General features: G+C 40.2%; 1 protein-coding gene across 1 annotated transcript in view; it reads left to right on the forward strand.

The window, feature by feature from the left end:
- Positions 1 to 23,712, forward strand: part of rptor (regulatory associated protein of MTOR, complex 1) — a 483,948-nt gene that overhangs the window by 225,922 nt on the left and 234,314 nt on the right. Inside the window, exon 8 of the mRNA XM_073026287.1 lies at positions 23,023 to 23,123. Within this exon, the coding sequence (XP_072882388.1) occupies positions 23,023 to 23,123 (101 nt within the window). The remainder of the gene's footprint in view (positions 1 to 23,022; positions 23,124 to 23,712) is intronic.

Here is a 23,712-nt window from a genome sequence, read left to right on the forward strand (position 1 = left end):
TCCCTGAAGAATCTTTGAATAATTAGCAGTCTTACTTGATGGCAATATTTGGGATAGCTTGTAATTTTCTCTTGTCTTCACACTTCTGATTTCTCTCTGGCTGACAGTGATTCTGTAATATGTTCCCTTCATTGTTCTACCCTCGAGACTATTTCCTGGAGTTTTAGTAAAGCAAAAGGTAGTCTCATGAATTATGTAAATTTCTTTGAACTTGACAGTAGTAGATGCTAAAAGGGCTTTTGCCTCTAGTGACAAGATATCAACGTTTAAGGATGATGATCTCCTTAAGAAGAGGTAATCAGTTCAAGATAAACATGAGATTCTGCAGATGCTGGAAGTCTTGAGCAACACACACAAAATGCTGGGGGAGCTCAGTAAGCCAGGCAGCATCTGTGGAGGGAAATAATTTGTATCGGCACCTTTTGAAGTTTAGAAGTGTGAGGTGTGATCTTTTTATTAAAGCATATGTCTATAGGAGGCATGAAGGATAGATGAAGAGATGTTCCAGCGGTGCAAAAGTATTGAACAAGGGCACATACTTACAAGGTAAGCAGGCAGTTGAATAAATCTGAGGTGATAAATAGCTATTGAATTGCTGACAGCTTATTCATCTCCTTCACACAACAAAACGTGATTTAGGAGATGGGTGTGTTTTAGGAAGATTTTGGTCCAATGGGGAATTGGCCTGGACAGGTCCATTCTGATTGTACTCAATGGCATGGGGCCAACTCCTGCTACTTTATTTCTTGTGTTTCCAGCATCAGTGTTCCTGGTAATTGTTTTCTTCTTAAGTAGAGATTATGAATCTTGGGAATTCCTATTAAGAAGTGATTTATCTTTTAAATTGATGAAAGTTTGGTCATTGAGTGAAGCAAATGGAATGGAGACTGTAAGAAAGTGAATGTGAAATAGTATTTTAGCCATGGTTCAAACTGAATGGATGGACAGACCTTGCCACTTTTTATGGGACTGTGTAAATGTCTTATGCACATATACAATGTATAGTAGGGTGCCTAAGAATTTTGCACAGTACTGTAGTAATTTTATGTATTGCACTGTACTGCTGCCACGAAAAGAAAAATCATGACGTGCGTGCATGATGATAATCATGATTTTGATATGGGTTCTATCATGGACAGAGTGGGAAGAGGGGAGGGGGAGGGGAATCATGGTTGGGAAAAGGGGGAGGGAGTGGGAAGCACCAGAGTGACATTCTGTAATGATCAATAAATACAGTACTGTGCAAACTCTTAAACACCCTAGCTATATATATGTGGCAAAGACTTTCGCACAATACTGTAGTAATGTGTGTAAGTTATACATTAGCTCAGCAAATATTCTTCAGCTGGATGAGGCTGTTGTTGCATTTTAAACCAATTACATTTTACCCATTACACTAGAAAATTGCTTTTTTGTTGTGTGAAGGAGGTGAATAAGCTGTCAGTAATTCAGTAGTTATTTATTTTTGGCACTTATTTCTAATCTTTAGTTTTGTTGTAATACTTTTGGGAAATTCATGCTTATAATAAAAGCAAGCTCCCTGTCAAAGTTTTAGTAGAACAAATCGGTAAACCTCTTAAAATACCAATTTCAGGACTTGTTTGCCATGAACAGCATGTCAGATACTTTTACGGTATACTTTTCAGTAACACAATTTATGTGACTTTTTTTCTAATTAGCTAATTTTAATTATATTGTTAGATGCGCTTCTGTTTGACTTGGGCTTTGGAATTTTTTATAAAATAAGCCTGTGTACTGCAGGGTTCAGTATCTATTAATATCAATGATGTGCAAAATGTGCAGATACAATTGCATGGTACTATCAAAGGCAGTGGCAGATAGTTATTGCAGCATTGTTTTTCTCATTTTAATTTAAATTTAGTATCCTTTGGACAGAAAATACTGCCTGTTGCCTGCGAATATTAAATATTTAAAACACATTTAATGCATTCTGGAATCCTTTAGTAATCCCAAAACTTGCCGGAGACAAAAATTTCTTGGTGTATCGTGAATGGAATTTTACTCCTTTCCCTTCAGCCCCAGTTACGGTGATTTGGTCAAAAGCTTTGTTAGATGTTGTGAATGATGGGACCAGTGATCAGTCTCCACAGATTATGAAAATTGAGAAAAGACAAAAGTGCAGGAGGAAATATGGTAAATCAATCAAGTTACAAAGGTGGTGAAGAAGCCTTGGAAACTATGCAATATCGTGGAAATCTACAGCTAAGATTGAATGGCACTGAGGACTTCCAAGTTCACGTGTCAGGAGCACATAGCTGCTTATTATAAATCGCAGTAGTCGTCCACCAACTCACTAGGTGTCAGCATCTCCTAACCCAGAGGTTCCCAATGTTTTTTATGCCATGGGAGCCTCCTATTAACCGAGAGGTCCGTGGTCCTTAGGTTGGAAACCACTGTCCTAACCTAACTGATATAAGGAAAAATTGACAAGTTTTATCAAAGTGGAATCAAGTCATCATGATAACAGATTCATATTTTTTACCACATGTACGTTGAAACGTACAGTGAAATGTGTTGTTTGTGTTAACAGCCAATATACTCAAGGATTTGCTGGGAGCAGCCGTAGGTGTTACCATATGTTCCAGTGTTAACATACTATTCCCACAGTGTTCGGCAAAACAACGTAGAACACAATGAGCAACAAAACAATAGCAAAACAAGCCCCACTCTTCCTTCTCACCCACTCACCCATCCAGCCACCCATACACATGGACAGGCCTTTGGGCTTTGGCCTTTCGGACTTTTGATCAGTTATAGGGATTTGATTTTTGGTATTTATCCTTGGACAAATCCTGTTTCTCTGCCACAGGAAACAGTTGAGGCCGGTTCATTGGCTATATTTAAGAAGGAGTTAGATATGGCCCTTGTGGCTAAAGGGATCGGGGGTATGGAGAGAAAGCAGGTACAGGGTTCTGAGTTGGATGATCAGCCATGATCATACTGAATGGTGGTGCAGGATCGAAGGGCCGAATGGCCTACTCCTGCACCTATTTTCTATGTTTCTACAAGACAGTGACGGGACCCTGAACTCCAGGTCTTGAACTCTGAACTCATAGACTCATCGGTCCTCATGCCTTCTCCTCGCATGGACATCCAGTTGTGAAACTCACTGGTCTGCAGATATTTTTCATCACATGTCCACGTTGCTGGCTTTTGAGCACAGAGTGGAGGCCTAGATTTCAACATCCTTTGTATCATATCCATATAGTTTGCTTTTGAGTTGGTAGTGGTGACCTGGACTTCGGATGTCCTTTGTCTCATGTCCATAATATTGATGGACCACATCTGGGTAGCGTAGTGGCACAGCTGGTAGTGCTGCTGCCTCATAATTCCAGCAACCAGAGCCCAAACCTAATCTCTGAGTGCAGTCTGTGTGGAGTTTGTAGGTTCTCCAGGTTACTGTATGGGATTCCTCCAAGAATCTGGGGTTGGGAATGGGGAATAGGAATTGATGGGAATAAATGGAAAATAATAATAGAATAATAATAATGTGTAGGGTAGGATTAGGGTTAAAAATGGTTAGTGAAGACTCATTGGGCCAAAAGGACAACTTTCTGTTTGGTGCAGAAAAGGTGCAGAGCAGATTTACAAGGATGTTGCCCGGATTGGGGAGCATGCCTTATGAGAATAGGTTGAGTGAACTCGGCCTTTTCTCCTTGGAGCAATGGAGGATGAGAGGTGACCTGATAGAGGTGTACAAGATTATGCAAGGCATTGATCATGTGAATAGTCAGAGGCTTTTTCCCAGGGCTGGAACGGCTCGCATGAGAGGGCACAGTGTTAAGGTGCTTGGAGGTAGGTACAGAGGAGATGTCAGGGTTAAGTTTTTTACGTAGAGAGTGTGAGTGTGTAGAATGGGCTACCGGCGACGGTGGTGGAGGCAGATACGATAGGGTCTTTTAAGAGACTCTTGGACAGGTACATGGAGCTCAGAAAAATAGAGGGCTATGGATAACCCTAAGGTAAGGACATGTTTGGCACAGCTTTGTGGGCTGAAGGGCCTGTATTGTGCTGTAGGTTTTCTATGTTTCTATTTCTCTATAACACAAAAATAACAGAGAAATACCAAGTGGAAGTAATGGGCTTGGTTTTAGGAATCAAGGATCAACTTTATTCACCATATACATTTATTAGGAATTTGCTGTGGTGTGTTGATGCAACATTCAACAATTATAAAGAATTGTATAAAATATAAAGCTAGAGGATAAAGTATAGATAATGGAATAAAATGTGCATTAGTACTTGTAATACTAGCATGCATTTACAATATAAACAGCACATCTCTACTACATCTGTTCCTAGGATACAGCTTTCAATTCTAGGACATCAGAAATGTTCTCCTCCATCAAAGAATGGGGTTTCCCATCCTCCACCATTGATGCTGCCCTCACCTGCATCTCCTCCATTCGCTGAACATCCACACTCACCACATCTTCCTGCCAGCTTAAAGGTGATGGTTCCTCTTGTCCTTACCTGCGATCCCATGAACTTCTATATCCAACACATCGTGCTGCACAACTTCCACCTTCTTCAAAGGGATCCTATCACCAAACATAAATTTACTTCCCACCCCCCTGCCCCCACTTTCCACTGGGGTTGCTCTCTCTGTGATTCCCTTGTCCTTTCGTCCCTCTGTACTAATCTTCCCCCTGACACTTATCCCTGCAAGGGGCCAAAGTGCTACACCTGCCCATTCACCTCCTTTCAGAGCCCCTAAGTAGTACTTCCAGGTCAGGCAGCACTTCACCTGTGAATCTGCTGGGGTCGTCTTTTGTGTCGGTTGTAAATTGGAGGACCACTTCATCAAGCAACTTCGCTCCATCCACCAAAAACAGAACTTCCTGACGGCCAAACATTTAAATTCCAATTCCTGTTCTTGTTCCGACATGTAGGTCCTTGGCCTCCTCTTGTGCTGAGATGAGGTGGAGGCGTAACAGCTTATTCTGCCTGGGTAACCTCCAATTTTCTCCTTTCCTTCTTCTATTCCTCATCCCTGACCTCTTATCTCTTCTCATCTGCCTATCCCCTCCCCTAGGTTTCTCCTACTTCCCTTTCTCCCATGGTCCACTCCTATCAAATTCCTCCCTCCCCAGCCCTTTACTTTTCCTATTCACCTGTCACCTTCTAGCTATCATTCTTCCCCTTTAACCCCCTCCCAACTTTTTTATTCTGGCATCTCCCCCTTCCTTTCCAATCCTGAAGAAGAGTCTCAGCCTGAAACATCGACTGTTTAGTCATTTCTGTAGATGCTGCCTGACCTGCTGAGTTCCTCCAGCATTTTGTGTGCATTGCTTAGGATTTCCAGCATTGGCAGAATTTCTAATGTTAGTGTTTCAAATTGTTTACAGTGTTGTGCAGAGGTGGGGGGTGGTGCTTACTAGAATTCTTGATCAGTTTAACCTTTTAGAGGAAATAAAAATGAAAAGGTAAGAAAATTCATTGTATTAAAATATAAAATTAGAGGGAAAATGTTGTCAGCTGTGAGATTATAGTTTATTCCTTCATTTATGGGCTTCCTAAGGTTGATTGACATGTCAGGGTCATTAATTGCATCTGAGTGAACCTTTTTGCAAGGCTTGACAGCTGTAATTTTCTCCTGGGAATTAAGCTTGTATTTGCAAACCAAATTAGCAATTTCTCGGTGTTCATTGGGACTTTGGTGTATTCCCACTTTTATGAGGCTTAGGAAGGAATGATGCTCATGGCATAAACTCTTAAAACACATTTGCTTGCAAACTAACAATGGAGTGCACATTAATTCGCTGTCACTATTCCACCAATCCTTGCCCAATCATGCTGAAGAAACCTTTAAATGTATGTCATGTACATTATTTGAAAGAAAATATTTTGTGCTGTAAATATTTGTTTTGGTTTATTGTTGTCACATGTACAATGAAAAGCTTTTGTCTGCACACCATCCAGCCCATCATTCCAAACATCGAGGCAGTAGAAAGGAGAACAATGAAATGCGACTATAGGCCATGGCAGGAAGTGCAGTGCAGGTAGATAAAGTGCAAGCGTCATGATTGGGTAGATTGGGAGATCAAGAGTTCATCTTTTATTGTATGAGAGGTCCATTCAAGAGGCTGTTAACAATGGCATAAAAGCTGTTCTGAAGCTTGGTGGTACATGTTGTTAAGCTTATCCATCTTCTGGCAGACTGTATCATGAATACAGTGATCAATTTATTGACTAAAATGCCTACTGATATGCGCCAGGACCTAAGTTGTTTTAAAAATAAAGTTTGCTTTTAAATCTCATATTGTTGCTGCCCATCGATTGTAAATGGTAAACAAGAGAAAATCTGCAGTTGCTGAAAATCTAAGCAACACACACAAAATGCCGGAGGAACTCTGTGGAAAAGAGTACAGTAGGCGTTTCGGGCTGAAACCCTTCAGCAGGACCTGTACTCTTTTCCATATGCGGCAACATTGTGGGAAGGCACGTGTAAAAAGACATACGTGCATAACTGGTAACTTACAAGGAAGGTACCTGGTGAACTATGTTGAAATTTGCAAGATACAATATAAACAAGGTATGTTCAGTCTGTATGAAATCATTTACATCTGACAGTCAAGTGAGATACACGGTCAGTGCTGCATGTGGTGCATCCCTTTTCCATGAATTGTAAATCTGATTTTGCTGAGCATCCTGTAAGGTTCTTGGAACTATTCTTATAATGTTTCAGAGATTGGCCCACGGACCAGACAAGCCAAAGAGTTTCCGGGTTTATTTTCGTAGTGAATTAACTGCTGAAATAAGCCTGTAGTATTTATTGCCACCAGTTACAGCAGGTAAATCATCCCAGTAGTGCCATAAGGTGTCGAAGGATAAATTAGCTGGGGTTACTGACCCCAACACCAACACTGAACGTGATGATGGGATGCAGATAGATGCTGAAGCTCACCTATTTTCAATCTCAGCTCACAACTAATAAAGTCAGAATCAGGTTTAATATCACCAGCATATATCTTGAAATTTGTTAACTTTTAATATTTTATTTTATAAAAAAGTAGTACAAAAACAGTAATAAATAAGCAAATAGCAGTGAGGTAGTGTTCATGGGTTCAGTGTCCATGTAGAAATCAATGGCAGAGGGGAAGAAGCTGTTCCTGAATTATTGAGCGTGTGCCTCCTTGCTGGTGGTAACAATGAGAAGAGGGCATGCACTGAGTGATGGGGTTCTTAATAATGGATGCCTCCTTCCTGAGGCACTGCTCCAGGAAGGTGTCTTGGAGATTACGGAGGCCACTACACATAATGGAGATGACTAAGTAGGTGAATTGACAATGGAATCCATTTAAAGGGGGAAGTAAATAGCCTTTGGGAATGTAATGTTGAAATACAATGTTGATAGTTGAATTTTAGATGGAATCCATGCCAGCTCTTTCTTTCTCTGAAATTTCTGGAGCATTTCATGGCAATTTTGATTTTGTGTTATGGCTTATATTTGTACTTATATTTCTGTTAACCTTTTATATGGTCTCCTATCAATAATATGGAATTGGAGGAAAAGAGTTCTTGGTCTCCTTTTCTGTGTTGTGCAGACAGCCAAGGGAGATCATAAAAGGCACTGCACAGTTGCTCGCGAAGGTCCATTCGGTGACGGATGGTATCATTCTGTTAACCTTTTATTGGTATCTGTGGAAAATATCTACCTTACTGTTGTTCCTGAATGTTTCTGAAGTCAGGACATCCAGTCTCTTTAAATTTGTCCCATTACTAATTTCCAGAAACTCCATTAACACAGCAAATTGCATCAGTTGAAACGGGAACATTCTTTTGCTGACATGTGTTCTTATATCTTAATATTCCGCCTTTGCTTACTTTTTCCTGAGCTGATAAATGGCAAATTGTGTTGGTGCGTGGCCAAGTGGTTAAGGCGTTGGTCTAGTGATCTGAAGGTCGCTAGTTTGAGCCTCAGCTAAGGCAGCGTGTTGTGTCCTTGAGCAAGGCACTTAACCACACATTGCTCTGCAACGACACCGGTGCCAAGCTATATCAGCCCTTGCCCTTCCCTTGGACAACATCGGTGGCGTGGAGAGGGGAGATTTGCAGCATGGGCAACTGCCAGTCTCCCATACAACCCTGCCCAGGCCTGCGCCCTGGAAACTTTCCAAGGCGCAAATCCATGGTCTCTTGAGACTAATGGATTTTTTATAAAGTATAAAATGGCAAATATAAACCGTGAACTGTATCCTTTCGCTCAATTTGTAAAGTCAAGCTTGTAATTTCAACATTATAGTAACTGTATCTTTTAACTATGACACTATCGGTTTTATCTAAATTCAAGATTGTTTATTGTCATTCTTCAGTGCACAGGTCTAAAGGAAAATGAAATGATTGTTACTCTGGATCCAAATACAGCATAAAAACACAATAAGCATAAAGAACACAATAATAAAACACAGTAAATATAACTACATAAGATTAGTTTATCTGCATAGACTGATTGTATGTACATAAGACCATAATATATAGGAACAGAATTGGGCCGTTTGGCCCATCGACTCTGCTCCACCATTCCGTCATGGCTGATCTATTCTTTCCTTCAGCTCCAATCTCCTGTCTTCTCCCCATACATCCTTCATGCTCCAATCAATCAAGAAACTATCAACCTCTGTCTTGAATATGCAAAAAGACTTGGTCTCCACGGCTCCCAGTGGCCACGAATTCCATAGATTCACCACTCTCTGGCTAAGGAAATTCCTCCTCATCTCCGTTCTAAATGGACACCCCTCTATTCTGAGGCTGTGTCCTCTGATACTTTACTCTCACCATCGGAAACATCTTCTCCACATCCACTATGTCAAGGCCCTTCACCATGAAGAAGAATGAAATGATTGTTACTTTGGATCGAATGCAGCATAAAAAAACACTAGCAACACACACAAAATGCTGGTGGACCGCAGCAGGCCAGGCAGCATCTATAGGGAGAAGCGCTGTCGACGTTTCGGAGAGTCCTGACGAAGGGTCTCGGCCCGAAACGTCGACATTGCTTCTTCCTATAGATGCTGCCCAGCCTGTTGCGTTCCACCAGCATTTTCTGTGTGTTGCTTGAATTTCCAGCATCTGCAGATTTCCTCATGTTTGAGCTTTAAAAAAACACTAAGCATAAAATCACAATTAAAAAACACAACAAATATAAATATATAAGATTAGCTTATATACATAGACTGATTGTACATAAAATGACGCAGATGAATATTCTTGCTTAGCTGATTTATTTAAGGTATTTTTGTCTATAAGTTAAGGGTAAGAGAAATATCATTATACTTTTAATCTGTGAATATTAACTTGATATATTAAACGGACACTCTTTGCTACTTCGATGAAGTTGTGTAATTTGAACTGAGTGTAATTGGCAGTCATACAGTCTCCGTTCTATTGATCTCTGTATTATGGTGTCTCTTTCCCACCACTATATATCCTGAGCTGCTTGAAAATAGATGAGTTGTGTAAATGTACTCTGGTATCAAGTGTTGGGCCAAGAGGTTGCTAATTCAGTTGTTTTGGTAGAGGTTAAATCAATACAAATCATGAAAGGATTATTTCCACCACTGCAAGGAGTAACATCTGAGTAAGACAGTATGTGCTATTTAAAGTTGGTCATTAGAGACCTTTAAGTAGAAAGCTTGGGAATTATCTACGCACAACAAAGTTGAGAATGCTGGGAGTAAAGTATGAAATACAGTGTTTGGAAAGGAAAATCTTTCCATCCATGATGCTGACTAAGCCACCTGAGTATTTTTAGTCTCATCTGAAATTCGCTAAAGATTTCCAATATTTACATATTTCTCTTGATCTTTTTTGAACTCAGATTTTCAGAATTATTAATGAACTTGCACTGTGTGAGTTTCTGACGGTTGGAGATTGCCACATTGTAAAATAATTCTGTACAGCTTCCAGCCCTTTGAAATGATTAAACTATACACTCTGTGGCCATTTTATTAGGTACAGGAGAGCAACCTGGTGTGGTCTTCTGCTGCTGTAGCTCATTCACTTCAAGGTTCGATGCGTTGTGCATTCAAAGATGCTCTTCTCTATACCACTGTGGTAACGTGTGGTTATTTGAGTTACTGTCGCCTTCCTGTCAGTTTGAACCAGCCTGGTCAATCACAACTGACCTCTCTCATTAACAAGTCTATTTTGCCCTGAGAACTGCCACTCACAGGATGTGCCACTCACACTCCGGTCTTCTCCTATCATTTCGCATTTCCCCCTCCCCCCACTACTTTCAAATCTCTTACTATCTTTCCTTTCAGTTAGTCCTGACTAAGGGTCTCGGCCCGAAACGTCGACGTCACTTCTCCCTATAGATGCTGCCTGGCCTGCTGTGTTCCATCAGCATTTTGTGTGTGTTGTTTGAATTTCCAGCATCTGCAGATTTCCTCGTGTTTCCTCACAGGATGTTGTTTGTTTTTCGCACCATTCTCCATGACCTTTAGAGACTTGTGTGTGAAAATCCCAGGAGATCAGCAGTTTCTGAGATACTCAAACCAGCCCGTCTGGCACCAATAATAATTTACCAGTCAAAATCGCATAGATCACATTTCTTCCCCATTGTGATGTTTGGCCTAACAACAACTGAACCTCTTGAATTGCAGATGCATGATTGACTGATTAGATATTTGCATTAATAAGCAGGTGTACCTAATGAAGTGGCCACTGAAAGTCTGTGTTGGTGCTTACACACCATCAGAGGCGCCTCCCAAAGAAAGTGCTGTAAAGTTTTAAATAGACCACATTTCACATAAGCATACCTGCAGCAAGGAATACGGGAAATCTGGTTGCAAGTTCTATCATTGCTAGTATTTGCTGCACCTAGTTACTGAAACAGGAATTGATTCTTACTATTGGACTTGAAGCACTGGCAGAGGAGGAAAGACTCTTTCAGGGTGTAATCTAATGTTTCCGTTCCTCATTATACCTGCGCACTTTTGGTCTGTAAGTAAGACTCAATCTACGGTAATTGTTCTTGCAGTGCCTGAAGAAATCTGTTATTTCTTCTGGAAATCAGCAGTTCAAATCTGATGCAGACATAAGGGACTGTAAATGTTGGAATCTGGAGCAACAAATAATTTGCTGGAGGAATTGAGGGGGCATCCATCATTAAGGACCCCCACCACCTAGGACAGGCCCTCTTCTCATTATTACTGTCAGGAGGGAGGTACAGAAGCCTGAAGGCACAGACTCAATGATCCAGAAAGTTTCTTTCCCTCTGTCATCCGATTTCTAAATGGGCATTGAACCTGTGAATACTACCTCACTACTTTTTTATTTCTGCGTTTTTTTCACCACTTATATTTAACTTAACTATTTAATAAATTATATATATACACACACACTTCCTGTAATTCAGTAGTTTTTTTCTTTTTATTTATCATGTATTTCATTGTACTGCTATCATAAAGTTAACGAATTTCACGGTGCATGCTGGTGATATTAAATCTGATTGTGATATCAGTGAGCATCAGGGGTGGGGAGGCGGGGTGTGGGAATTGTCATTGTTTTGTCTTGAACCATTGCATCAGGACAATGTCAATAATTACTCGCCCCCACCCCCAACGATGCTCCTGATGTTCTTAGTTCTTCCAGCCCGTTGCTTTTTAATTCTAAAGACAAGCTTGTGCACAGAAGAATTTATACTTTCCTCAATTTCCACCCCGCAACTCCCTGAACAAATCCATGACTTTTTCTTCCAAAGCCCTGTTCTATTGCAAAGGTAACAGTGGTTCTGTGATTCGGTAAAAGTGTCCCTTCTTTATATGTGAGCCAGGGCTGTAAATGTCATTTCATTGTGATATATCACAGTTATGTTTCTGCTGTGCAGTTGTAATCAATTCTTGTTTTGAGGAATGGAAATTTCAGTTGAACTTTGATTTCATGTCTCCTGAGCTTGAACATAATGTGCCATCACTGCTCTCAGCATGGCTGTGATCAGTTGACCACACTCCTAATCAATCTACCGGTAACTGCTTCTTAGACCAAAATAACATAAGAAATAGGAGCACAATTAAGCTATTTGGCCTACCAAGTCTTCTCCGCCATTCAATAATGACTGATTTATGATCCCTCTCAAACCTATTCTCCTGCCTTCTACCCATAACCTTTGAAATGCTGACTAATCAAAAACCTATAAACCTCCACTTTAAATATACCCAGTGACTTGGCCTCCACAACTGTCTGTGGCAGTGAATTCCAGAGATTCACCATTCTCCAGCTAAAGAAATTCCTCTTCAACTCTGTTCTAAAGAGACATCCTTGTATTCTGAGGCTGTGCTCCTCCACTATTGAAGACAATCTCTCAACATCCACTCAATCTTGGCCATTCAGTATTCAATAGGTTTCAATGAGATTTCCCCCTCATTCTTCGAAATTCCAGTGAACACAGATCCAGAGCAACAAACGTTCCTCATACGTTTCCTCAAACTCCTCATTCTTCGAAGTCATTAAAGCACAATATTATTTGCTCTTAGTAGAGCTAAGTTTTACAGTATATAGAAGCAACAAGTCAGCTGGTAATCACAGGTGACAACTCAAACATAGGTATTTGGTTTTGAACTCAACTTACCTGTTCTACGTTAAATTCCAGTAAAGCTGTACAAATCCCTGATTCTACTCCCAATGTGCACTGAATTAACTAGCTTCATCTGAACAGTGTTTCATCTCAGTTGGACCACGTGTTGCCATCTTAGAGAAGATAATTGGTGAAAAAATGATTGTTGGTTGTGGCCACTGGTAGAAAGTAGATTTCTGTAGATGTTAATAAGGTCCTCTTTGATGCCTGTCCCACATTTTATATTGAGCCTTAAAAATTTAGAACACTTGGTACTGTTGAAATAAAAATGCCTGAATGTTGTAAAGAGCACTTTTTAAAGAAAGAAATTTAATGAGGAAAAATGACATATCCTTGATTATAAACTAGTGTTTCTTTATTGTGTAGCATCTTGGATTGAAGTCCAACCTACCCTTTGCCTTCCAAATTGCTTGCTGTACCTGCAGATTAACTCTTCCTATTTTGTATTCAAGGACATCCACATCTATTCAAAAACACGCATTTCCTAATGTTTTGGCTCAAAGCATTTTTTAATTTTCTACTGTTCCTATTAAAGTTGATAATCTCACATTGTATTCTATTAGTAACACTTCGTCCTCTCATCTATGCAGCTAGTTTGCATCTTCCTTGAAGCGATTCGTTACGCAATTTTGATTCAACTATGAGTTTGGATGCATTGGCTCAATCACTGAAGTTACCCTTGAGGCACTTTGCGAAATGCCATCTCCCATCTGGAAAATTGCCTTTTTGTTCCTATTGGTCAGCCTTCATTCAATCCGTGCTTCTGCATCTCACGAACCTGAACTTGTGCACCAAACTTTCACATAAGCCTCTATTAAATGCGTACAGTCATCATACATCCAAAACACAAGAGATTCTGCTGATGCTGGAAATCCAGAGCAACACATTTAAAATGCTGGAGGAACTCTGCAGGTCTGGCAGCATCTACAGAGAGGAATTTACAGTTGACGTTTCGGGCAGAAACCAAGTTCCAATGAGAGGTTTTGGCAAGAAATGTCGATTGTTTATTCCTCTCCATTGATGTTACTTGACATGCTATGTTTCTCTAGCTTTTTATATGTGCATATCGTAAATCAAACAATGATTTATCAGCTGATGATAATTATACCCTTAAAAACATGAATAGATTTGCCGTGCTATTTGTCTTGTGCAAAACTATATTCCATTCCAGCTAATTGAATTGTGATTCTCAGAATGCCCTGTTATCATGTCCTTAATGGATTACAGCAGTTGTAACACGAACATCAAGCTACCTACTTAGCTTCCTGTATATCCTTTCTTGTATTGTTATGTTGGCTCATTGATCTATTTTTCCACTGGGAATGTTCAGGAATCCACGGAGTTCTGGAAAATGGAAACTAATACATTCACTATTTTGTCTAAAACCCCAGGGGTGACATCCGTGTGATTTGTCAGTGATTAGTCCTATTAAATCTTCCTGTACCTTTCTTGTCTAATTATGTAACTTTGCTCAATCATTTGATAAACTATTCCTGTGATTCCACTATTTCTTTGTGCCCTCTGATATAGGGAGGGCACAAAATTTCTGCTGATAAAACATTGTAGTATAGTACTGGCTCTTCAGCCTGTGATGTTGTGTGGGACTTTTTGTCTATTCTGAGATCAATCTCATCCTTCTCTCCTACATAGCCCTCCATTTTTCAGTCATCCATGTGCCAATCTAAGAGATTCTTAAATGCTCCTAATGTATCCACCTCTACCACCACCCCAGCAGGGCTTTCCCCACAACCACTTGTCTCTGTGTTTAAAAAAAAAACTTATCTCTGACATCCTCACTGTACTTACTTCCAGTTACCTTAAAATAAGTTGATTCTGCTCTGGCTATCCACCGATCTATGCCTCTTATCATCTTGTACAACTCTATCAAGTCACCTTTCATCCTCTTATGCCCTGGCTTGATTAACCTTTCCTCATAAGCCATGCTTGTATTGTTCGATGCTCTGTTGCCTTCAGTATCTACGTGTTGAGGTCCTTGAGTTTTGATGGCCATGAATTCCGTAAGAGGCTAGGGAAAATGTCAAGCAAGGAAATCTGATTTTGGGTGAGAGGTATCTTGACATTAGTCCGCAGCAATAGGTGTCAAGTGATGTTTCCACTCTGAATGTACACTACTGTTCCATTGATTTAGCAGCTGAGAGGGTTATAAACTCAGCCAGCTATGCCATGGGTACTAGCCTCCCCACTAGCGAGGATATCTTCAATTAGCTATGGCTCAGAATGGTGGCATCTGTCATTAAACATCCTCACCACTCTCGACAATGCCCTCTTCTCATTGCCACCATCAAAGAGGAGGTAACACATTGTTTTCCCTTCATGATATTAACTTCAGTTTGACAGGTCTCCTTGATACCGCCCTCAGTGAAAAGGTACATTTAAAACAAGGCCAGTGTCACTCTCTCCTGTCTAGAATTCGGCTCTGTTATCCAGGCTTGGACCAAGGCCCTGAAGAGATTTGGAGCCAAATGCTGACCCAATTCAAAGTGCATATTAGTTGTTGTTGAAGTAGGTAAAATACCAAAATTCACAGCAGGGATATTGAATTCCTGGCTCTGCAGAATTGCAGAAAGCAAGAGGTGGTGGGGTGGGGGTGGCGAATAAGCATATATTAGTGAAATAAAGGGAATACAGGCAGTGTAAACCTGTAACAGGCTCACCCAGCCCAAACCACAAACTGTAGGCTAAAGTGAACTCAAGTCCTGAAAAGAGTCTTGGCCCAAAATGTCGTCTGTTTGTTCATTTCCATAGATACTGCCTGATCTGCAAAAGACTTGCCTCACACTCTGTATACACAGTGCATTTTTCAATAAGCTTTCAAAACAGCCTTGAATCTTCCTCTGTCTACAAAGTAATCTCTCCCCAATGCTCCAAGTACAGTGTCTGTTTCGGAAGGAGCTGACTGAATGTAATTAGGCATCATTGCTGGGAGAGGATGCTGATATTTCATTTATCTGGCCAGTGGATTTGGAGGATTTTGTAGACAATGTGCCTGCTGTAGGTAATCCAGTTATCAGTAGCATACAGTCCAAATCTCAGTGGCATTTAGGAAGAAGTTCTCTGTCTGTTGGGTGAAAATTGTGTTAGATGGCATGTAATTTGATTTGAAGACATAACAGTTACCTTCTGGTGACTTCTCATCCCTCCCTTTTCTCTCTCTTTCCATTCTCCATTCTGGCTCCCCCTTTACCACTTCTGCTCATCAGCCCATCACCTCTCTCTGGTGCTCCTCCTCCTCCTTCCTTCCATGGTCCACCCTTCTCTCCTATCAGATTCTTCCTTCAGCCTTTTATCTCTTCCACCTATCTTATTCCTCGCTTCTTACTTCATCCCTTTCCCCCTCCCCTACCCAGCCACCTTCCCCCTGACCTGGCCTTTCCTATCGACTGCCAGCTTGTACTCTTTCCCCTCCCCCCACCTTCTTCTGGCTCCTTCACCCCACCATTTCAATGGTGATGAAGGATTTCGGCCCAAAATGTCAATTGTTTATTCCTCTGCACGGATGCTGCCTGACCTTCGGTGCTTTGTGTATATATGTTTGCCCCAGATCCCAAAGTGTGAATCAAAAGGTTAGATGGCCACAGTAATTGCAGCTAGTGTGTAGTGCAAGATGGTAGAATTTAAGATGAGCTGAAGTGAGGAGAGAATAAAATGAGATTAGTTAGGATAATTACACGTGCATGCTTGATTATTAGCTTGGACGTGGTAGGCTGGAGGGCCATTTTCTGAGCTAAATGATCCATAAATGGGTCATTTGGATTTCTAAGAATTCTAAGTTTTCCATGTTTCGTTAACAACATTATAGACTGCAGAGGATGCATCATCCTCTGACTTCACTCTGTAATTGATGTGTGCCGTTGGAAACAGAATTTACAAATCCATACTCACATTATTTATAGATGTGCACTAGAGAACATCTTAATCACTTGCATCACCGTGTGATATGGAAACTGCCCTGCAGTGGAGGGGCAGGCTCTACAACAGGTAGCCCGGACTGCCCAGTGCAACTCTGGCACCGGCCTACCCACTATCAAGGGCATATATACAGAAAGGTGCTGGAAAAGGGCCAGTAACAACATGAAGAATCCCGCCCTTCCTGCTTATGGATTGTTGGTCCTACTCCCATCAGGGAAGAGACTATGTAACATCCACAGCAGGACCAACAGACTCAAAAGCAGTTGCTTACCCCTAAGCTCTAAGAATGATCAACACCTCCACCGACTAACTCCACCACTACTTCAATTTCCCCTTCAGTGTCCTTATGTACAGCTTAGCATCACTATGAAAATGCAATCAATTTATGTATATAAGCTATCTTATGTATTTATATTTATTTTGTGTTTTTTTATTATTATTGTTGTGTTCTCTATCTTTCATGTCTTGCTTTGTGCTGCATTGGCTCCGGAGTAACAATTACTTCATTCACTTGTGTACCAGAAATGACATTAAACAAAATTGAATCTCGAATTGAATTAAATGACACAATGAAAACTTGCAGAAAATTTTAACAGATCTACTGGGTAAATTTGAGCTTCTGAGCATGCAAGAACTGCCTGCCAAAGAACTGCAGGCACTTAATAGAACTTTTCGACCGACTACAAAATGGCTTTTAGTGCTGTATTAAAGATATGCACTAAGGGCAGCTACAATAACAGAGAGGCGCCCATTAATTAGTCAACATTTCTATCACCATTGGGATGATTATTTTATTGAAGTTCAGTATTAGTGGATGTATTCATCATATTCTTGTCAGAACACTTGTAATTGAATTTCTGCTTATTGTACTGAGCATTAAATATTCTACCTATTTTTGCAAAATATGCTGTTAAATTGTAAGTTAGAGACAACCAGGGAAGTAAATTGTGTAGAACCTCATCTTTCCCTATCCCTCATCCCTATGAATTATTCTCCCATTTTTCAAGTGGCCTTAAAGTAGGTGACAAATGAGATTTTAGATGCTAGAATCTCGATCAATAAAAACCCAAACTGCTGGAGGAACTCAGTGGGTAGGACATCTATGGAGGAAAATGGCCAGCCAGTATTTCAGGACAATTCATCTGGACTGCCCACTTCCCTCCACAGATGCTGCCTGAGTCTGCTCTACCATTGCATCAATTTTCCTCTCAGCCCCAATCTCCTGCCTTCTCTCCATATCCCTTCACACCATGACCAATCAAGAATCTGTCAGTCTTTGCCATAAATATATATAAAGACTTGGCCTCCACAGCTGCCTGTGGTAAAGAATTCCACAGATTCACGACTCTCTGGCTAAATAAATTCCTCCTCATCTCCATCCTAAAAGGATACCCGTCTATTCTGAGGCTCTGTCCTCCAGTCGTAGACTCTCCTACCAAAGGAAACATCCTCTCCACATCCACTCTATCAAGGCTTTTCACCATCTATAAATTTGCTGATGATACATCCGTTGTTGGTAGTATCTCAGGTGGTGACAAGAGGGCGTACAGGAGTGAGATATGCCAACTAGTAGGGTGGTGTCACAGCAACAATCTGGCACTCAACGTCAGTAAGACGAAAGAGCTGATTGTGGACTTCAGGAAGGGTAAGACGAAGAAACATATACCAATCCTCATAGAGGGATCAGAAGTGGAGAGAGTGAGCAGCTGTACTTTATTAGGAGTTTGAAGAGATTTGGCATGTCAAGAAATACACTGAAAAACTTATATAGTTGTACCATGGAGCGCATTCTGACAGGCTACATCACTGTCTGGTATGGAAGGCCTACCGCACAGGACTGAAGGAAGCTGCAGTAGGTTGTAAATCTAGTCAGCTCCATCTTGGGTACTAGCCTACAAAGTAGCCAGGAGGACATCTTTAGGGAGCGGTGACTCACAAAGGCAACGTCCATTATTAAGAACCTCCAGCAACTAGGACATGCCCTTTTCTCACTGTTACCATCAGGTAGGAGGTACAGAAGCCTGAAGACACACACTCAGCAATTCAGGAACAGCTTCTTCCCCTCCGCCATCTGATGGACATTGAACGTCCATTGAAGACATTGAATCTTTGGACACTACCTCACTTTTTTAAAATACTGTATACAGTATTTCTGTTTTTGCATGTTTTTTAAAAAATCTATTCAATATACATAATGGATCTATTTATTTATTTATTATTATTTTTATTTTATTTATTTTTTTCTCTGCTAGATTAGTTATTGCATTGAACTGCTGGTGCTAAGTTAACAAATTTCATGTCACATGCCAGTGATAATAAACCTGATTCTGATTTTGATTCATTTGATAGATTTCAATGAGGTCACCCCTCATTTTTCTGAATTATTGTTAATGCAGGCCCAGAGCCATCAAATGCTCTTCATATGACAAGCCATTCAATCCTGGAATTATTTTCCTGAGCCTACTTTGAACCCTCTCCAGTTTCAGCACATACTTTAAGATAAGGAGCCCAAAACTGCTCACAATACTCCAAGTGAGGCCTCACCAGTGCTTTATAATATCTCAACATTACAGACTTACTTTTATATTCTAGTTCTCTTGAATGCTAACATTGCATTTGCCTTCCTTACCAGAGACTCAACCTGCAAATTAACCTTTAGGGAATCCTGCACAATAACTCTGAGTCTCTTTGTGCCTCAGAGATTTTTGTATTTTCCCTCCATTTAGAAAATAGTCAACCCTTTAATTTTTTTTCTACTAAAGTGCATAACCTTACACTTCCTGACACTATATTCCATCTGCCACTTCTTTGTCCATTCTCCTAATCAGTCCAAGTCCTTCTGTACTCTCTCTACTTCCTCAAAACTACCTACCCCTCCACCTAACTTCATATCCTCTGCAAACTTTGCAACAAAGCCATCAAGTCTGTCATCGAAATAATTGACATATAACTTTTTTTTAAAAAATCGGTCCCAAAGCAGACCCCTGTGGAACACTGCTAGTCACTGGTAGCCAACCAGAAAAGGCTCCTTTATTCCTACTCTTTGCCTCATATTTGGCACTTAGTCAAAGGCCTTCTGAAGATTCCAAGTATTATTTTGAAAAAACAGGAACAGAATCTTCTTGAGAACTTCATGTTGAATGGTTAAGGCAATTTAACGAGATATTTGCAGGAATGCTTTTTAAAGTCTGTTGTAAACTTCCCTAACATAGGCAAGGCTATATCTAAAATAGCTTCTCAACTTGTCAGTTATATGACTAAGTGGCATTATGATATTATTTATTCAAAGCAGATTGATTTATAGCATTCTTAGCACATTGGAAGCAGAACATGATGCTGGCAAAGTTGAGGCTTAAAAATGTTACAATTTGGGAATTCCAAGAGTGAGATGACTTTTCAGGATCGGCAGTTGCTGTGGTGTTGGCCACAAGAAGTACTCTTTACTTTCTGGATGCGCCAAGCCAGAGAACTTTGTGCAATTCTTAAACACAGATACAACTTATAATTTAAAGTTTAAAATATATATATCAAGTCCAGTACTGATGATTTTTTTTTGCAAAAAGCAACATGACAGAAAGGTGAGAGACCGTACCAAAGGATTGAACTGCAGTAACTTCCAACCTGTCTCTTTAGTCTGTTGATTAGAGTACCAGGCATGATTGGTCAGAATAGCATAATGATCTTCACTTGGCATGGTTCACTGTGGCATCATGCAATCCACTTTCTGCTGGATGTTATTGTACATGTGCAGATTTTGGAGCTAAAATTCTCCCCTATCCTTTGGCTTTGGAAGGTAAATCACAAATTTTAAAAACCCCAGATTGCAAAAAAAAACTTCTCCAGGGATATGAGCCCCATCCTCCAAGATGTCTTGTGTGTAATAATGTACCCACCTTCAATTCTGTGAAATGGCAAAAAAACTAATGCTATACTATCTATATTCCCTGGTTGAACTGTGGCCGAGGATAGGACAACATCGAGATTTGATACTCAGGAAGTTAGCACAAGCAATCTTAACTACTCAAACTACTAATCTGAATGATGGATGTCATTCTGTGCCGAAACTATTTCAGTACTGTTTCTACCATTCACACATAGCATCACCTTGTATTGTTTGAGGTCCTGATGATAGCACTGCTTGATCCAGCCTTTGATTTGAAAATAAAGAAGGCAGCACAGTATTGCTGCAGTGCAGGCATGTGATGTAACTGCAGCATAATTGGTTGCTTGACAACCGGTCAAAATGTTTATCCTGGGAATCAGGTGAGAAGGGAACTGCGGGTCAAAATGCTTCTGGTGTTTGCTAAAAATGTTTTGATCGGTCTAGTTGTCAGGATGGTATGGTGGAGGTAGCTTACCTCGACCTGCCCAATTTTTCGCTCATTGAGTACCATTCTACACATGGCAAAAGCCCCCAGAGACCTTGACTAAGAGGTCATTTCCTAGGTTCTGTGATCTGTTAGGTCAATTATTTGATCCTCCAGAATCAACCTGAAAGGATTAGCAGCTCCACCCTACCTGAATGGTGCACCTTTGCAAGGGTCACAGTTAATAATGAGAGACCCAACAAAGGATTGAGCATTGTTGGTAACCGCCAGCTATTCTCTAGTCTTTTGTGCTGAGCGGGCATGATTTGTCATAATAGAATTGACCTCACGATTTTTGCCAGGCATGGGTCACTGCTACATTATGGAGTCCACATTCTGCATGCATTGATTTTAGGGCTAAAATTCTACCCTATCCTTTGGCCTTGGAACGTAAATTGAAAATTTTAAGACACCACAGTTCCACCAAGATTGCCCATAAAACTTCTCCAAGAATATGTCCTTTCCTTTCTGAAAGTAATTCAAAGATTTTTGTTTCCTATTTAGCTGTTTTTCTGTTAACCAGTTTGAAATTCTAAATTTCTCCTGCTACTCATGGTACAGTAATATAACAAAGATGAACTCTGTTTTTAATACCCAATTCGGGCATAGAAAAATGCTATAGTCCAGTTGGTTGACCTCTTTAGACTACTGCTGTGGTAGGAAGAGTTTTGGGAAATCATGGGCCTGTTAACTCCAAAAACAAAATAAAAAGGTTCATAGGTTCATTTTGTGTTGTGAATACTGAAGCAGTATCCAATTTAAGGTCACTGACCTGAAATGCCATCTCTGTCCTCTCTTTTGCAAACGCTGCTGGACCTGTGGAGTATTTTCAAAACCTTTTATTGTGTTTCAAAGATGTCCAGTAGTTGGAGAGAAATTTTCAGAATGTATCACATAATTTTCCTCAATTATTCTCAATTTAAAGCATTTAAACAAATTATATTGCTGGTGTGCAGTTTAAAGAAACATTATTTTAATATATTTCTCATGGGTTGATATTTCTCTCTCCCTCGCTGGAGAGAGAAAGAGCCTGTCTGAGATCTCGGTGTTGGCATGGACAGTAGTTTTTGATGGAAGCTAGATCATGGTCTCTGGGGGCTTTGTTATTGCTGCATAGTGGCTGTTGGGGGGAGGGGAGGGGCAATCTTTTGCTGCTGCTTGTGTGTGGGAAGGGGAGGGTGGCTTTGGGGTCCTAATGTTTTCAGTCGTTCATTCTTTGGGGTTTCTTTCTGTTTCACGGATGTCTGTGAAGAGTAACGATTTCTGGTTGTGTACTGTATACATTCTCTGATATTAAATTGAACCATTTGAGCCTCCAAACTTGGTTCAAATCAGAATAATATCACTGGCATATGTCATGAAATTTGTTAACTTAGCGTCAGCAGTACAATGCAATATAGAAAAAAATAAGTAATCAATTACAGTAAATAGATATAAATATATGTATATTAAAAAGTTAAAAATAGTGCAAAAACAGAAATAATATATAAAAAAGTGAGGTGGTATTCATGGGTTCAATGTCTATTTCGGAATGAAATGGCAGAGGGGAAGAAGCAGTTCCTGAATCACTAGATTCATTGGAACCTACATTTGAACCATTGAAAGATGAAAAATGGTTGATATTTTCTCAGTCCCATGTAAGTTAAGAAAGCAGATTCTAGCTTCAATTACTGCAGAGCTTTCAAATTTTAGCAAGCATTCCAAATGCTATTCTTCTCATTTTAAAATGAAAGACCTGTATTGGGCTAGAGCAACTTAGAGCAAATTGAGTTTCCTGTCTCTTAGAAAGCTGTGGTGTTTGTTTGGCATGCAAACAATTCTTAGGTAAACACAGTGACCAATTTTGGCCAGGTTTCATTATGTAATGGGGGCTTTGATGGATTCTGTGAACCATAGAAGTACCAGCACTTGTATAAAGATAAAAGCAGGTTATTGAACTGCTGCAGTCTTATTTGCAATGTCGTATCGATTTTTGGCAGGGCTAAATTTTTTTAGGGCTGTGTCCATGGTTACATTTGTATATAAAACGAGGCTCTCAGAGCCAACTGTTGCATATTTCAATCTGAGGGGATATACTTCTGAGCTTTCCTGATTCAATTCTCACTTGTTTTTTTGTTAATGTAGAATTCCGGGACGACTGAATGATAGGCGAACACCTCTCGGAGAACTCAATTGGATTTTTACAGCCATAACAGACACAATAGCGTGGAATGTATTACCTAGAGGTAAGAAGTCTATTCCATTCACAGTAGTAGGCCAGATGACTCATTTGCTTTTCATTCATTGTCATTAAGAGATTTGTCCAAACTTGAACTGCTTCTACCGCAAGTAGAATTACTGTTTTCTTCCAAGCTCGCTGCACGCTTGCACAGTCACAGCAGCCCACCTAACAGTGGATACCCCTGATTAACACATTGCCTCACATTTGTCCAATTGAGGGCTTGCCTATTGTCTTATCGTTGTTAATATCCAGTATCACTTGCTTGGCAAATTGATGGTCGTTTTCAAAGTTCTAAAGTTTGCAGTAAGTGTATTTTTAAATGTTGCTGCTATAACAAAAGAATTTCTCACTCAGGATCAATAAAGTGCTTATTATTATTATTATTATTACCACCATACACTACCTTGAGATTCAATTTCTTGCAGTCATTCACAGTAGAGCGAAGAAATACAGTAGGATCAGTGAAAAGCTACACACAAAGACAGGCAAACAACCAATGTGCAAAAGAAGACAAACAGTGCAATAAAAAAACTGAATAATACTGAGAACATGAGTTGTAGACTCCTTGAAAGTGAGTTCATAGGTTGTTTAAT

The sequence above is a fragment of the Hemitrygon akajei genome, chromosome 22 (assembly GCF_048418815.1).
Source record: "Hemitrygon akajei chromosome 22, sHemAka1.3, whole genome shotgun sequence".
Lineage (NCBI taxonomy): Eukaryota > Metazoa > Chordata > Chondrichthyes > Myliobatiformes > Dasyatidae > Hemitrygon > Hemitrygon akajei.